Raw genomic sequence first — 17473 nt, forward strand, 5'->3', positions numbered from 1 at the left:
TGATGAAGATGATGGTAATGATGGTGGTAGAGATGATGATGGTGATGAAGATGATGGTGTTGGCGGTGATGGTGGCATTGGTTGTGGTGGTCACAGACATGTAGTTTTAGTGATGGCAGAGGTGATGATATTGTTCATAGGAATAGAGGGTGTGGCAGTGTAACAGTGACGACAGAGACTGTAGTGGGTAATGGTGATCACACTGGTAGACATCGGTAGAGGGGTGGTAGAGATCATAGGGAAGGCGGTAGTGGTAACAATGGTAGTGATTGAGGGTAGCCACAGAGATCATAACGTCAGAGGTGGTCGTAGGGATGATGGTGATTCTAGAGATGTGGTATGGTATGGGGACCGTGGTGTGATAAAAATGCCAGAATCTTCTGGAGCACCTCCTTGGACAACTCCTGGGTTTTCCTATGGGAGGCAGAGGGGAGAAGTTGGCTCTCCCATCCCTTCCCCTTCTCACTCTGGACCTGCTTCCCACCCCACCCCACGCGGCCCCCCAGGTACGAAATGAAGGTGCTGGACTACAACCTCCTGCAGGCCATGCGCTTTGCGGTGGAGGAAATCAACAACCATAGCAGCCTGCTGCCCGGCGCGGTGGATGTCTGCTACATCTCCAACAATGTCCAGCCCGTGCTCTACTTCTTGGCTCAGGGGGACTATTCCCTGCCCATCCAGGAGGACTACAGCCAGTATGTGCCCCGGGTAGTGGCCGTCATTGGCCCTAACAACTCCGAGTCCACCGCAACTGTGGCCCACTTCCTCTCCCTCTTCCTCCTTCCACAGGTGAGGCCCCAGGCTCCTGGGAGAAGTAGCTGGGGAGGGCGCAGAGGAGTGGTTGTCCAGAGGGCTCACTTCTCCCCACCTGTCATGGGGGTAGGAGGAGGCGGGAAGCAGGGTAGGGATGTCAACCCCAGCCCTGGGAAGGCAGCCTGGCTGATGGGTTAAGAGCTCAGACTTTGGAGGCAGACAGACCTGGGCGTGCATCTTGTCTCTGAGTCTTGGTCATCGTGAGGCCTTGCGCAAATCTCTTAACCCTTCTGAGCCTCAACTTCCCCACCTGTAAAACAGGATGATAAGAGTTCCAACCCAGGACTGTCTGAAGGTTAAAGGATTTAACCTCTGTAGGAGTTTGTGGGGTACGGTATCTCTTCAATGATGCAATGGCCATTATGTAAAGCACTTTGCACAAAAACAAAGACTCAAAGTGCTCACTATTATCCTGTACGGTTGCCTAGCACAGGGTCTGCCACACAGTAGGTCCTCAAAAAGGGCCATTAGTATTAGTACTATTATTATAAGTGTCATTGTCATCATGATTGAAAATGCCTCGACCAGAATTGGCCCGAAATTTTCATGCATTAACGAGCAGTAGCACAAGAAGATAGCCCACAGTCGGGAGTTACAAATACTATAATTTCTGCCGTCGTTTTTATTATGTAAAGCACCAAGGGTCTGACACATAGTAGGTGCTTAGTAAATGTTAGAATACTTATGTGAGGCATCCAGTCTGGGACTGAACTCATTCTTTCATTCACTTAACCAATATTTATCGAGCTCCTCTGGTGCTAGGTGCTGTTGTAGGGCTGAGGATACAGGAGGGGACAAAACATAAGAGCCCATCTCCTAGCAGGAGAGACAGGCCATGTCAGGAACCACGTGATAAGGCTGCTGGAAAGTGAGAAGTGCAGTGCAAGTAAAGCAAGTAAAGTAAGCAAGAAGTAAAAGGCAAGCAGGGTGAGGGAGGCTGGACAGGTCGGTGGACAGGTGGAACGGGTAGAGAGGGACTGCAGTTCCCAGCAGGTGGTCAGGCGGGTCTCGCTGACAATTGGATGAAGACCCGAGGGAGGCAAAGGGGTGAGGGAGGCATGCAGGTGTGTAGAAGAGCCCCCCGGGACGAGGGGGCAGCGAATGCAGAGGCCGGCAGGTGCCTGGTGCGTTCACAGAACCCATGAGCAGAACTGGGATCCCTGGAGAGTAGGAGGAGATGAGGTCAGAGAGGTGAGGGCTGGGGTCAGTGATGGAGCCTCTTGGGGGCCACTAAGGACTCTGGCTGCCCCTGAGTGACTTTTGGAGCTGTTGGAGGGTTTTGAGCAGAGGAGTAAGTAAGGTGACTGACACGTGCGTGCTGGATCCCCTGGCTGCCACGTTCAGCAGAGACCACAGGGGGAAGGATGGGGGGGATGCTGTGGGGACCCAGGCGGGGCGACGGGGGCCTGGGGAGGCCCTCGCTCACGCTGACGGCGGTCCCCTCTGGCCGATCACCTACAGCACCATCAGTGATGAGCTGCGGGACAAGCAGCGCTTACCCACCCTGCTGCACATGGTGCCGGGCGCAGATCACCAGATCGAGGCCATGGTGCAGGTCATGCTCCACTTCCGCTGGAACTGGATCATCGTGCTGGTGAGCGGCGACGACTATGGACGCTACAACAGCCAACTGCTCAACGAGCGCCTGACCACCCGCGACATCTGCATCGCCTTCCAGGAGATGCTGCCCACGCCACAGCCCAGCCAGGACGTGACCCAGTGGGAGCGCCAGCGCCTGGAGGCCATCGTGGACAAGCTACAGCAGAGCTCGGCGCGCATTGTGGTCCTGTTCTCGCCCGACCTGGTCCTGCACAACTTCTTCCACGAGATGCTCCGCCAGAACTTCACGGGCGCCGAGTGGATCGCCTCTGAGTCCTGGGCCATCGACCCGGTCCTACACAACCTCACCGAGCTGCGTAACATGGGCACCTTCCTGGGCATCACCACCCAGAGCGTGCCCATCCCGGGCTTCAGCGAGTTCCGCGTGTGCCCGCCCAGGCTGGGCAACCTGCGCCCAACAGGACCAGCCTGGGGGCCACCTGCAACCAGGATTGAGACACCTGCCAGGACACCACTGCGTCCTTCAACACCATCCTCACGCTCTCTGGTGAGTGCGTGGTCTACAGCGTGTACTCAGCTGTCTATGCCGTGGCCCATGCATTACCCAGCCTCCTGCGCTGCACCCAGACCACCTGCTCCAAGAGGGTGGTCTACCCCTGGCAGGTGAGGCCCCGCCCATGGAAAGTCAGGGCCCCACAGGGCAGGCATGGAGTGGTCGCCATGGAGACCGCTGGGTGCTCCTGCTCTGCGCTAGCCTTCCCCTCGCTTGCTGGCTTCGGGGCAAACTGGTGGAGAGGCCATGGGACCATGCCCTGCCTCCAGACACATAGAACCAGACAGAAGTCCTTCATGGTGACAAAACTCCTTTTTGTATTAATGTAATCATTGCCATCCAAGATGGCTTGTCCTAGGAGGAGATTTGGGTGACATTCCCTGGAAAGAAGCCTGGCAGGCAGTGGGCGCCCCAGGTCCCCTGCCGTCTCTCTCTGGGCTGGAGGCCTTGGGGGCGGGCTTATGTATTCTGTCCGCTCTCTGAGGCCCTGCTTGGGGTTTATGCATCTTCTCTTGTCCCAGGTTTGTGTCGTCTGGATTCAGACTTGGAGTTTAAATCTATGTTTTTCTGATTTGTGCGCGCGCGCGCGTACACACACACACACACACACACACACACACACACACACACACACCCCAAACCATGAAATCTTCACAGGGGTAGAAGATTTTCCTGAGGATCTGGAGGAGCGGAGGGATTTACATCAGAGATGTACACTTCATACCTTGTTATCCAGCATCTCTGAGCTCTCACAGGGACCAGCCAGCCAGGACCGCACGCTGGGTCATTTGCTCACCACTCACTCTCCACTGCATCCTTCTCTCTGCCTCTGTCCACCCCCAACATCTCAGCTACAGCCCCTCTGTCCATCTGTTGGGAGGCAGAGCTTTGTACTCAGGCTGACCTGGGTTTGAATCCCAGCTTTGCCACCACTAGCTGTGAGACCTTGGGCAAGTTATTGAGTATCTCTGAGCCTCGGATTTCTCATGTGTGAAATAGAAGGAATAACAGGCACCGTGCTGAGTTCTGGGGAGGACTGACCATGCTGTGTGTCTGGGACCTGGTGCAGAGAGAAGCTGAATGTCTTCCTCTTTGTGCGCATCCATTTCTGACACCAGTGTCTGGACTATGATAGTCCAGGCCTCCTCCCACTCAGGGGAGTTGCAAGGACGATCCTTCCTTCCCTCCTTCCTTCCTTTTAAAAATATTTTATTTATTTATTTGTCAGAGAGAGAGAAAGAGAGAGAGAGGGAAAGAGAGCACAAGCAGGGCAGGCGGCAGGCAGAGGGAGAAGCAGGCTTCCCGCTGAGCAGGGAGCATGATGTGGGGCTCCATCCCAGGACCCTGGGATCATGGCCTGAGCTGAAAGCAGGAGTTTAACCAACTGAGCCACCCAGGCGTCCCAGGGAGGATCATTTCTGACCCCTACCTTGGAGCCCTGGAATCCCAGGTTGCTCAGCCCGACCTGGCCAGGTCAGTGTGGGGATATGACCTGGACACCAGGACCTGGCTCCCTGTGGGACTCCACCATCCTGATCCCCATCCATAGGCCTACCACCTGGGAGGAGCCTCCCTCCTCTCAGCTCCCAAGACCATTGCCCTCAGTCTTAGCAACACGTGGAAATTCCAGAGAAGCTTCCAGAGCCAGGACCTCACTCCCTGGGCAGAGTGGGAAGAAGGCTAGGGCCCCAAATTCCTTGGCTATCTGTCTGTCGGTCCCAGAGGAGAGGTGAGCTCCGGGCTCCCGAGATACAGCCCAATAGACTCTCCCAATTATGGAGGGAAAATCTAGGAGCCAGATTGATGGAGTATCTACGCTGGAAGTTCTTTTGGGGGTCAGCCCAGAGAGGTTCAGTGACTTGCCCAAAGTCACACAGCAAACTAAGGAAAGAGCTCAGATTGGAATTCAGGCCACAGGATGCCCAGTCCAAAGCATGTTCCAGCTTGTACCAACTTCTGCATACTCAGAGTGATGGGGGACGGCATGGGGAGAGACTGGAGAGTGGCCTCTACCGGTGGGGAGGCAAGAAGCACCCAGAGGGCGGGGGCAGGTGCAGCTGACCCTTGCAGGTGAGAGCCCAGGTATTGGATCCCCGAGGGATGGCGGAGGTGACTTCCAGGGAGAAAGAATACTACCAACACCGCGGCGGGAGGTGAGTACTTACTCGTTTTCAGGGACTGTGCTAAGTTCCCCAAATAGGTAAACTCACAGATGGCTTCAGAGCCCAGGAGACAAGGTTTTTGTTGTCCTACTTTGCCAAAGAGGAAACTGGGACTCGCAGAGATCAAGCGACAGGTCCAAGGCCCCATAGCAGGTGGCAGAGCTGGTGTCTAAACCCAGAGGTATCTGACTCCAGAGCTGTGCTCTCAGCCACTGCCTCCCGGATGGCCACCTGCACAGTCCTACGGCCCCTTGGGCAGCTGTGGAAATCAAGGCTAGTAGGACGGGAGAATTTCCCCCAGGTCTGGCCCGGCCTCTGGTGCCAGCCTCCCTTCCTTTCCCTTTGGCCCCTCCAGCTACTTCAGGAAATCTGGAAGGTCAACTTCACCCTCCTGGGCCACGAAATCTTTTTTGACAAGCAAGGGGACCTGCTCATGAGCCTGGAGGTCATCCAGTGGCGATGGGACCTGAGCCAGAACCCGTTCCAGAGCATCACCTCCTACTACCCCGCGCTGCAGCGGCTGAAGACCACCCACAACGTCTCCTGGCACACCGCCAACAACACGGTCAGCTCCTGCATGGCTGCCGGGGGGCCGGGGCCTGGAGCTGGGCGGCCCGCTCGGGCTGGGGCGGCCCCGGGCGCTTCGGGCCCGAGATCCGTCATCGACAGCTGGTGGAGGCTCTATTTGTGGGGGGAGTGTCTGGGCCCTGTCCCTCCCAGTGACTAAGCACTGGGGACGTCTAGGGCTTTCTGGCTGCTCAGGACCCAGGGGCTCAGGGGTTGTGCCAAGTGAACGTTTGCTGGCCCCGTGGTTGCTAAGGACTTCAGTTCTCACGTCAACCAATGCTCACGATTTTGCTACGTTCGCAGTCCCTTCCATCGTGCCTGCCACCTGTCATTCGAAAGCTCCTTTGTTTTACCCTCTTAGATAACAAGCTGTCGGGAGGGCGGTGGTGTGGGGAGGGGCAGAGACCCAGGCTTGTGTGGAGGGGGAGGGGTAGAAAAGCTCGAGGAGACTTCATCGGCATCCTCCCCACCCCCACACACTGTTCATCCTCGTTTCTGGGGGTCTTAGTGCTGCTAGTTCCTGTGCTTTGTGGGGATTTTCATGGAGTCAGTTGGGTGGGTGTCTTGATTAATTTGCGAGGGCCGCTCTCCCAGGGGACCACAGTCTGGGGGCTGAAACAACACAGATGTACTGTCTCCTGGTTCTGGGGGCTGGCAGTCCAACTCAAGGTATCAGCAGAGTTGGTTCCTTCTGAGGTCTGTGAGGGAGAATGTTCCGGGCCTCGCTCCCAGCTTCTGGTAGTTTGCTGGCCATTTCTGGCTTTCCTTGGCTGGGGTGGTCTCCCCTGACCTCTGCCATCGCCTCCATATGGCCTTCTCCTTGTGGGTGTGTCTGTCTCCAAATCTCCCCTTTTGTAAAGACTTTGGTCCTATTGGAGTAGGGCCCACCCCTCTCCGATAGGACCTCATCTTGACTACATCTGCAATGATCCTATTTCCAAAAGAGGTCACATTTGTAGGTCCTGGGGGTCCAGACTTTAATCTATGAATTTTGAGGGCAGGCAATTCAACAAATAACAGTGTCTTTGCCTGGGTTTCTCCTAAAGCAGAGCCTGAGGCAAGGGTTTATGCGCAGATAGTTTATTCCAGGATCTGCTCCACGGGAATAGGAGTAGGTGATAGGGGAGAGCTCGTTAGGGACACAGTAGAAGGGAACGTTCTCAAGCTGCTGTGAGCTCAGTCTGACCAGGACCTTCTGAGGGGTCACTTTAGAGTTGTCCCCAAGGGAGGGAAAAGGATGGGATGGGTCCATGGGATCTGTACCACCCCCATCTGCTGTGGTCAAGGGTCGCCCCATGGGGCATTAACTCTCTTGTGCTTCCGGGTCACACATGTATGAGTGCCCAGCAATTTCCCACCAGCATCTCACACCCCGGCCCCAGGGCAGAGAGGGAAAGAGACAGAGTGTCACTCAGGGGAGGTGCTGACAGGTAGCGCCCACACGATGCAGTTGCTGTGGCCGTGGCAGGAATAAAAGGAGGTTGGAGAAGACATGAGGGAGGCCAAAGCGATGGGATGCTGTCTTTCCCCTGGCCTGTGGGGTGGAGTTTTGAGGGCAGAAGCCAGCCCAGTCCCTCCACCGGGAGCTGAGCAGATCCCCCACAGCCCCTGCTGCTGCAGCGGGGTCCCAGGTGGAGCCCCTACTCCTCATGTCTCCCTCTGCCACCCATCCCGGAGTGTCCTTAACCCTCAGCCATTTGGCTGCTGGGGTGATCCAGACACTCGTCCCCAGGTGTCTGAGCCCGTGGTTGCCTTGTCCTTGCCGGCCTATGGCTGTGGCAGGTGTCCAGCGAGCAGTGAGGACTGGGCCGCGGCGGCCAACCTCCCGGATTCCAGACCTAGTCCTTCGTACCCCCTTGAGTGTCAGCCACCTAGCTGCTTACACTAATCCAAATCGGTTACCTCCTCCTTCCTTGGCCATCTTGTTCACTGGCATCAGGCCCCTGAAATGACCAAGGGGGGGATCAGACAGCCTCTTTTGTCTGCTGGTGGAAGTAGTCCCTCTTTGGAGACCAGAACCTGTGTTCTAGCAGAGTCCAGGCTTGTGGGGACGAGACACCCCAGCTCCACCGTGAGCCCCCGAGAACCATGGTGAGCGTGGCCAATCCTTCCGCCCCATGGTTGCTGGACCCCTGTATTCTAGCTGTTGGGGCCACAGTGCTATATACCAGCCTCCCATTCAGTGCTTATACCTCATCCTAAAGGGCAGTGGCCCCGCCCTCAAGGTGTTTTCCGCAAGCTGGTACCTTACCTGAACCCTTCGGATGCCATACCATCATCTCGTTAAGCTGGGTACTTCCAGGAGACGTGGTGTATGTTGGAATCAGTGGATCCGGGGGTCACGTGCCCAATCACACCCCCTTGCCATACAAAGGGTCTCTTGTCTGAGGGGATGTTCTGGGGGGACCCACGATGGTGACTCATTCAGTCCGTCCAGCCTTGGAAGGTGGCACTGCACTGCGGACGGGGGAGGCGAGTTCTTACATGGATGCATCAGTGCTTCCTCCAGGGAAGAAGACACCCGACGTGGTAGATGTGCCAGTGGAAGCAAATCCAGGGTTCAACATGGTCTCTGTGCTGGAAGGCTGGGTGCTCAGCCGTGGCCATAGCTCTGTCGACCACGGAGACAGGGGCCCACGCTGCTGCACTCACGCTCACAGCCTCCATCCCTGACACCATGGGCACTCTGCTCGTGGCCCATTGTGCGAGCCCCGGGGAGGAGGTGGGGGCGAGGGCAGAGGCCAGCTGACCTGTGCTGGAGGCTTCATCCTTTCCGCCTGTTTTTTTCTCACTCCCTGCGTACTTGGATTGGCATTCACATGAGACACGAAAGTCATCATCACTGGTTTGAGGAATATACTTGCTCCCCCTGGGCCTGTTTTGGCGTGATCCTGAACACATCATTTCGGTTGCATGGAGACTTGCCACTCTTCCTGCCTGGCCCCACGACTCCGTGCGTCTGAGGGTCACTTGATGTCCTGAGGCCACGTGCTCTTTTTCCACCAAGGCCTGACAGGACACAGGAGCTGATTTGCAAACGGTGCGTCGTATCTTGTGGAAGGCGTGTTGTAGCTGCATCGTGCAACTCTCATACTGGGGCTTGCCCATCTTGTCCTCTGCAGGTGACCTTGGCCTCAGCACATCTGCCTGGCCATATGAGGAGAGCTTACCCTGCAGCCAGGTCCTTCTTCAGAGTCTTTTTCTAGGCTTGGCATTCTGTACCTTGAAACCGGAAGCCATCTGAGTCGCCTGCTAAATGTGGGTTGGAGCAGTATCTCCAAGAGCAATTTATGCTGTCTCCCACCTCTAAAGGTTCATCAAGTGCCATACTTCTTTAATGGTAGGAGATGTAAGATGTAATGACTCGTCCTTTAGCATAGAGAGGATGTCCTGGCATTTCCCAGATCACGGGACCGCTAAAAGCATCACCGGTGTGGCAGGCCCCCTTTGAATCTTTGGAAGGTTTATCATATACCCTTATCCCTAAGGATTCACATCCTAGCGGGGCTACTTCCTATTCACCAGATCCAATGAGTACGATGCCGTAGATACAGTGGACCAGCATGACGTTCTGCAGAATTCCAGAGTGCTCTAGTTCCGTATAGACCAAACCCTGACGGAGAGAAGCATAAACTTAGCTCTGCCGTGAGAGTAAACGCTAGTGATTTGAGAGCTTTTTCTTTTTTCAGTAGGCATTTAGAGCTGTATATATCCCTCTAAGTACTGTGTTCACTGCATTCTATAAGCTTTGGTATATATTAATTAAAAAAAATTAAATTATGGGAAAAAAGACCCTATAACATAACAGTTACCGCTTCAGCTGTTTTTTTCCCAAGATTTTCTATTATGGCAAGATATACATAAATAGTTTACCATCTTAACCATCTTAAAAGGCACGGTTCAGCGGTATTAGGTGCATTCACATTTCTGTGCTAGCACCACCAGCCTCCCCCTCCAGAACTCTTCATCTTCAGAATGGAAGCTTTATGCCTGTTAAATGCTAACTCCCCATTCCCGCCTCTCCCCAGCCCTGGAAACCACTGTTCTACTTTCTGTTTCTGTGAATTTGACTAAGAACTGCCTATAAATGGAATCACACAGTATTTATCTTCTTGTGACCTGCTTATTTTACTCAGCATCATGTCCTCAAGGCTCAACCATTTTGTAGCGTGTGTCAGAATTGCCTTCCTTTTCAAGACTGAATAATCCATTCAATCGCTTATCCGTTCATCCATCAATGGGCACACTCGGGTTTCTTCTACCTTTAAGCTATTGTGAATAATGCCACTACCAACATGGATGTGCAAATATCTCGTTGAGACCCTGCTTTCAACTCTTTTGAGTATCCACCCAGAAGTGGAAACTGGATCATGTGTTAATATTCTTTATTTATTTATTTATTTATTTTTTTTAAAAGATTTTTTATTTATTTATTTGAGACAGAGAGAATGAGAGACAGAGAGCATGAGAGGGAGGAGGGTCAGAGGGAGAAGCAGACTCCCCGCCGAGCAGGGAGCCCGATGCGGGACTCGATCCCGGGACTCCAGGATCATGACCTGAGCTGAAGGCAGTCGCTTAACCAACTGAGCCACCCAGGCGCCCCAATATTCTTTTTAATTTTTTGTGGAACCGTGTTCCTCCACAGCGGCCGCACCATTTCACATACCCAGCCGTGGACAAGAGGTTCCAGTACCTCCACATCTTCGCCAACACCCCTTATGTTCTGGTTTTTTGTTTGTTTGTTTTTGTTTTTCATAGTAGCCATCCTAATGGGTGTGAGGTGGTCTCTCACTGTGGTTTTGATTTGCATTTCTCTACTGATTAAAGATTGAGCATCTTTTCAAGTGCTTATTTGTCATTTGTATCTCTTCTTTGGAGAAATCTCTATTCAAGTCTTTTGTCCATTTTTGAATTGAGTTATTATGTTCTAGGAGTTTTCTCTATATTCTGGATATTAATCCCTTGTCAGATATCTGATTTACAAATATTGTCTCCCATTCTGTGGTTTGTCTCTTGGAGTGTCACTTGATGGACAGAAGTTTTAAATTTTCATGAAGTCTTATCCAGGACATCATTGCCAGATCCGGCGTCATGAAACTTATGCCCTATGTTTTCTCCTAGCTGTTTTTATGGTTTTAAGTCTCCTATTGAAGTCATGGATCCATTTTGAGGTAATTGTATATGGTGTTAGGTCCAACTTTATTCTTTTGTATGTGGATATCCAGGTTTCCCAGCACTATTCATTGGAAAATGATCTTTCCCCCACTGAATGGTCTTGGAACTCCTGTCAAAAATCATTTCACCCTATGTGTGAGGGTTTGTGTCAGTACTCTATTCTATTTTATCGGTCTGGATGTCTGTCTTTATGCCCGCACCACATTGCTTTGATTCTGTAGCTTTTTTTTTTTTTTAAAGATTTTATTTACTTATTTATTTGAGAGAGAGAGAGAGAGAAACAGCATGAGAGGGGAGAGGGTCAGAGGGAGAAGCAGACTCCCCGCTGAGCCGGGAGCCCGATGTGGGACTCGATCCCAGGACTCCGGGACCATGACCTGAGCCGAAGGCAGTCGCTTAACCAACTGAGCCACCCAGGCGCCCTGATTCTGTAGCTTTGTAGTAAGTGTTGAAATCAGGAAATGTGAGTCCTCTGGGTTTGTTCTTTTTCAAGACTACCTTGGGTATTCAGTGTCCCTTGAGATTCCATCTGAATTTTAGGATGGTTTTTTCTATTTTTGCAAAAAAAATAAAAGTCATTGGGATTTTGATAATCCCAATTTGATAATCCCTTTTGATAAGGATTGCATTAAATCTGCAGATTACTTTGGGCGGTATTGACATTTTCACCATGTTAAGTCTTCCAAGGCGTAAACGTGGAATGTCTCTCCATTTACTTAGGTCTTAGTTTCTTTCAGAAGTGTTTTGACCCCTTCTTCTCTCTGCTGCTGCTGCCTGTTTAGCTAGAACCACCACCATTTCTCACCCGGGCCCTTGTGACAGTATCCTACCTGCTCTCTCACTTCTGCTCTTGTCCCTCACAGTTTAAACTCAACATGGAACCCAGGACAAACCTGTTCAGAGGAAGTCAGATCCTGTCATTCCTCTGTGTGGAAGCCTCTCGTAGTTTCTCGTTTCACTCAGAGTAAAAGCCCAAGTATTTGGATGCCACCTCTTCGAACTGATCTGCTGCTGTCCTTTGTGTTCATTGTGCTCAAGCTATGTGGGGCTTGCTGCTCAGCGACCATGCCGCGTGCCCTCCGCCATGAGGCCTTTGCATATGCTGTTCCCTCGGCCTGTACAGATCTTTTTGTCACTTGGTCCCTCACAGCCTCTAGGTTTCTGCTTCAGTGTCAGCTGCTCAACAAGGCCACCCTTGCCCACCCCATTCAAATTTGCAATCAGCCCCTCCATCACTTTCCATCCCCACTGCATGGCTCTACTTTCCCTCATGGTGTTTATCACCACCAGTCAAGTTACATATTTATATGTGTATTGTGCCTCTTCCCCATGAGAGTATTCATTCCTTAAGAACAGAGACTTAGCCTCCTTGCGTTCACTGCTGAATTCTCAGTGCCTGGCATTGGTATGAGCTCAATACCTTTTTGAATGAATGAATGAATGAGTGAATAGCAGATTGAGAGTCCATGATTAAGAGTAGGATTAAGTTAGCTACTTAGGGAATAGTGAAGAGATGAGTTTGGAAGGTGGTGGTGGGGACCATACATGGCAAGGGGGTGGTAAGGTGTAGGTCTGGATAAGGCGCGCATGTGTGTTGGTGTGCACATGTGTGTGGTCCCATGGGAGGCAGAGAAGACTGCCGACAGCCTGGAGAGGCTGGTGAGGGATCAGATGTTTCATTTTGGCTGATGGAGAGCCCCTGAGGTTCTTCCAGGAAGGAGCTTCAGGCAGGAGACAAGACGTCTGGAGGTGTCACCTGACTGCCATGAGCAGGAGAGACAACAGGGGTGGAGCAGGAAGGCAGGTGACCTGTCAGAGGCAAGAAGGGAGGGGCTCTGGGGTCAAGTGGTCCTACTGTGGCTCCCGTTGTCTGGCCCCTGGCCCTTCATATGTGTGCTTTTGTAACAACACCTTCTATTTGTGCATCAGAACGATTTTTGTACCACCTGGATCTAATCAGGCTGCCCACCACTCAGGGACCCTCGTTGTTTCCCACTGCCCCTTCATTCTTAGTGTGCCCCACACGAGCCTTCAGGATGTGACTCTCCCACTCTCCACCCTTCTCCTGGGGCATGCTGACTCCCTTCTATTCCCTGCCCTTACTGTTCCCTCTGCTTGTAATTCATTCCTGTGCTCAATAAACCATCAGGGGGTGGGGTTCCTCTGTTCTCTAGAAATAGAGCAGTAAGAACAACAGACATGGCCACTGCCTACCTGCTCTTGTTCATCTGAAAACCCCTGCCCCTCCACAAAGGTTGTGTTAATTAGACTCTTATATGCACACGGCAGAAGGTGATGTAAGCACAGAGTGAAGTTGTTGCTTCCTATCATTGAAAACTCCAGGGGTAGACCACGTGGACTTCAGGCATGGATGGATCCAGGGTCTCTCTCCAGATCTCAGTTCCTTCCTTGGGCGTGTTCCCCCTCCATGGAGACAAGGTGGCTGCTTGCAGCCCCAAAGTCACATCCTATCTCCCCGGCAACCTCAGGAAGTCTCTGTCTCAGCAGTTGGGTGCTGTTACCTGAAGAAGTTGGATTAGGTGTCAGGCAGGCCAAACTAAGAGGGTCCCTACAAAGGTCCAGTTCTAATGGCAGTTCCTGCTCCTTCCTTATCCCAGACAGGGGCCAGGCTTCCCTCCCCTGAGCATCCTGCTAGTTGGGCTCAGGGTCTCTTGTCCTCCTCCCTCCAGATCCCTGTGTCCATGTGTTCCAAGGACTGCCAGCCTGGGCAAAGGAAGAAGCCCGTGGGCATCCATCCCTGCTGCTTCGAGTGTCTTGACTGCCTTCCGGGCACCTTCCTCAACCGAACTGCAGGTAGGACTTGCAGAGCCACTCCCCTGCCCCGCCCTGCCCTGCCCTGCCCTGGGCTCTCAGGGCCCTTCATCTTTGGCAGGGTTTCTGGAGTCTCCCCCAGGGACAGGGTCTGATTCCAGTGTATATCCCTAGGAGCTGGTGTAGAGAAAAATCTTCAGTGCACACTATTAGGGAGGGTGGGAGAAGGAACAGCTCTCAACCAGGCAAGGCTGTCACTGATCCTCACCCCATACACATGTAGCTGAGGGCCCAGGGGTGTCAGACCAGAGAATGTCCACTGGATGGATGAATGAATGAATGAATGAATGTCTCTGTCCATAGAAGAGATGTTTCTGGCAGGTGGGGACAGGATCTGATTTATCTCTCTGACCTCCCAGTGCCTAGTGTAGTTCAGAGCATAGAATGTTTGCTCAGTGAATATTTATTGAATGACATCCTTGGTTAGACGAATCAATATCTCCCCCTATAGATTATAAACTCCAGGAAGGTGGGGACAATGTCCTCTCTCTGTCCATATTAGTGTTGAGCACGGTTCACAGTTGGGGCTCAAATTAGTTTTTTTATGACTTCCCTGATTAGTAAATTAAGTGGACATAGACATCTACCGATCAGTAGATTGGTACTTACATAGTACTTACTATGTGCCCAGCAGAGCCCAGGGCACAGAGTAGGTGCTCAACAAAAGTTTGTTGAATGATTTCACAGGCTTTTCCTCTCCTGGTTGGTCAGTAGCCTGAAGGCAGGGGCTAGGTTTTATCCATGTCTGTGGTCTCCCACCTCAGATGCCCACCACCGTGGAGGATGCTCGAAAAAGCATTTGTTGAATGAATTCTTTGATTAAATGCTTGAATGTCTATCCCACCAGAGGGTAAGGTCTTGGAAGGAAGGGATTACCATTGTTAGGATCTGGGTCAAGGAAACCTCGGTTCAAATCTTGCCTCTGTAACTTACTGGTTTTGTGACTGCCTGGCTGAGCCTCAGACCTTTGTAGGGACCCTCTTAGTTTGGCCAGCCTGACACCTAATCTGACTTCTTCAGGTAACAGCACCCAACTGTTGACTTCCTGAGGTTACCCGGCAGATACGATGTGACTCTGGGGCTGCGAGCAGCCAGCCTGAGCATCGGGTTGCAGTGAGGAGCTGATGGGCCGATGGATGTAAGGGACGCAGCGAGGGGCAGCTAGGACTGTAGGCGTTTCCCTTCGGCTCCGCGTCCCAGCCCCCGGGGCCTGGCCCGGAACAGGTGCAGAGGATGTGGGTGCCAGCAAGGCAGGTGTGGCTGACGGGAGATGCTGTGGGCTCTTGCAGACGAATTCGACTGTCAGTCCTGCCCAAGTTAAGAGTGGTCCCATAGGAATGACACCTCCTGCTTCAAGCGGCGGCTGGCTTTCCCTGAATGGCACGAGGCGTCCACCATCATCGTGGCCATGCTGTCCGTCCTGGGCTTCCTCAGCACCCTGGCCACCATGGTGATCTTTTGGAGGCACCTGCATATGCCCATGGTTCGCTCGGCCGGGGGCCCCATGTGCTTCCTGATGCTGATGCTGTTGCTGCTCGCATATACCATGGTCCCCATGTACATAGGGCAGCCCACGTTCTTCACGTGCTTCTGCCGCCAGACCTTCTTCACCCTCTGCTTCACCATCTGCATCTCCTGCATCACCGTGCGCTCTTTCCAGATCGTCTGGACCTTCAAGATGGCCAGGTGCCTCCCAACGTGCCTACGGCTACTGGGTGCGCTACCATGGGCCCTATGTCTTCGTGACGTCCTTCACCGTGCTCAAGGTGGTCATCGTGGTGGGCAATGTGCTGGCCATGAGCGCCAACCCTACCGCCCGCGCTGACCCCGATGACCCCAAGATCATGGTTCTGTCCTGCAACTACCTCAAGGCACTGCTGTTCAACACCAGCCTGGACCTGCTCCTGTCCGTGGCGGGCTTCAGCTTCGCCTACATGGGCAAGGAGCTGCCCACCAACTACAACGAGGCCAAGTTCATCACTTTCTGCATGACCTTCTACTTCACCTCCTCCATCTCCCTCTGCACCTTCATGTCTGTCTACGAGGGGGTCCTGGTCACCATCATGGACCTCTTGGTCACTGTGCTCAACCTTCTGGGCATCAGCCTGGGCTACTTTGGTCCCAAATGCTACATGGTCCTCTTCTATCCAGAGCACAACACGCTCAGCAGCATGATTCAGGGCTACACCATGGGGAAGGACTAGCACCGTCCACTGGCTGCCCAGGGGGCTGGAAGGCTCCGCCCTGGGGGATGGAGACGGGGGCGGGGGGCTTGCTTATTCAGCCCCAGCTGGGCAAAGGGATGCTATCCCTGACTGTTATTGCCTCACCCTGCTCTGATTTGGTCTCCCCCTCAGGTTTCTTTGCATCCTGGCCATGTTTACCCCCCTGGTGGCGGATGCCTAAAAATATTCACACTTTCCCTATAGCTGTTTGGCTTGCCAGGCACTGCCACCCATTCTAGGAAAACCATCCAGGGTGACCCGTTGGTCTCCAAGGCAGAGATGGATTTAAGCAGCCGACAGTCGCCATCTGGTGGCCACAGTTGGTTTGTCTGCAGGTTTGGGCTCCTTCCCTTCAGTCCTGTTCACTGGGTGAGGGGAGGCGGTGCTGGTGTGTGGGGATGTCTGCCCGGGGTCAGTCACTAGCTGCCCACGGGTCCGTGCCTCACCTCCCAGACTCCCCCAGAGCTTGCGACCCAGCGTCTCTGAGTAACGGCTGGGCATTGGGGCTGCTTCATAAATGCATGGGAATAAACCTCACTTGGGTGAAGTGAATGAGTTTCCTTCTTGTTTCCAGAGGTCCTCGGAGAAAGAAAATTTCAATCGGTGACCTCAGTTTCTCTCCCAGCACTGCCGCTTCTGATCTGTGTACTTGGGGCCAATTATTTACTCTTTCTGAGCCTCCGCTTCCTTGTCTCTACAATAGGAACAATAGCTGCTTCGCTGGGACATTGAAGGATCAGAGAGAATGGGTGTGGGGTGCATACAGTAGGTACTCAATAAATGCCCACCACTGCAAATCCACATGTTCCTTGAACCATCAGGGTCAAAAGAAGGCTGTGTTTCCTTTTTACGCCCCAATGTCCATGGTACACATTCTAGTCGATGGGGTATTGCCTCCGTTGGAAACTAACTTGGCCCCCAGGAAATTCTGGGTGTTGTCTGGGGGTGCTTGGGCCTCATGTGTGTGGCCATCTCGGCACCGCGGAAGCTCAGAGACGGGGCTGTTCTGGGTGAGGCTGTGCCTATGCCCATCACCCTCGATGGCAGGAGGGGCCCCCACCCTTCTGTCCGGAGGTCACACCTGGCCTCTCAGAGCTCCGTGGGGAGCCAGAATTTCAGCGCTGAGGCCTCTGAACTGCTGCCCAGAGAGGCTGAGTGACCGGCTCCGGGGCGGCCAGGTGGAAGGTGGGGGCAGGAGCGTCAGAGGCTCAGGCTCCCTGACGACCCAGTTACTGGGGTGACCTTGTGACTGTCTCAGAACCCCCCTGGGAACGGTTTCTAGATTGGCCCCACACCATCCCTGGCAGGAGCAACTTCCCGAAGCTTGTTTGCAGCAGGGAGAGAGGGCAGGACTATCTCCTTCTTGTCCTGGACTTACCCCTCTCACGCTTCAAGGAGGTGGGTGCTGGGATCTTGGTTTGAATCACCTGCAGTTTGGGAGAACTGCCTTCACGTTTGGGGGCTGCTTCTTCATCACGGCGGGGATAGTCCCTGTTTCTCTTGCCTGAGCTGACCCAGAGCAGGTGCTGCACGAATATTGACAGAGCAGCTAAGTCCCTCCGCCCCCCCCCCCCCCCGTCCGCTTC

At 53.3% G+C, this 17473-nt stretch overlaps 1 protein-coding gene across 1 annotated transcript; it reads left to right on the forward strand.

Moving 5' to 3' along the window:
• The first annotated feature begins 32 nt into the window (after positions 1-32).
• On the forward strand, positions 33-15866 carry TAS1R2 (taste 1 receptor member 2). The gene is given in 8 exon segments (XM_035019018.1): positions 33-100; positions 507-788; positions 2263-2798; positions 2801-3036; positions 5444-5653; positions 13521-13644; positions 14952-15358; positions 15360-15866. Coding segments are annotated over 8 exon segments (2370 nt in total).
• Positions 15867-17473: the final 1607 nt, after the last annotated feature.

This window comes from Mirounga leonina, unplaced genomic scaffold (genome assembly GCF_011800145.1).
Source record: "Mirounga leonina isolate KUSES-001 unplaced genomic scaffold, KU_Mleo_1.0 Mir_173, whole genome shotgun sequence".
NCBI lineage: Eukaryota > Metazoa > Chordata > Mammalia > Carnivora > Phocidae > Mirounga > Mirounga leonina.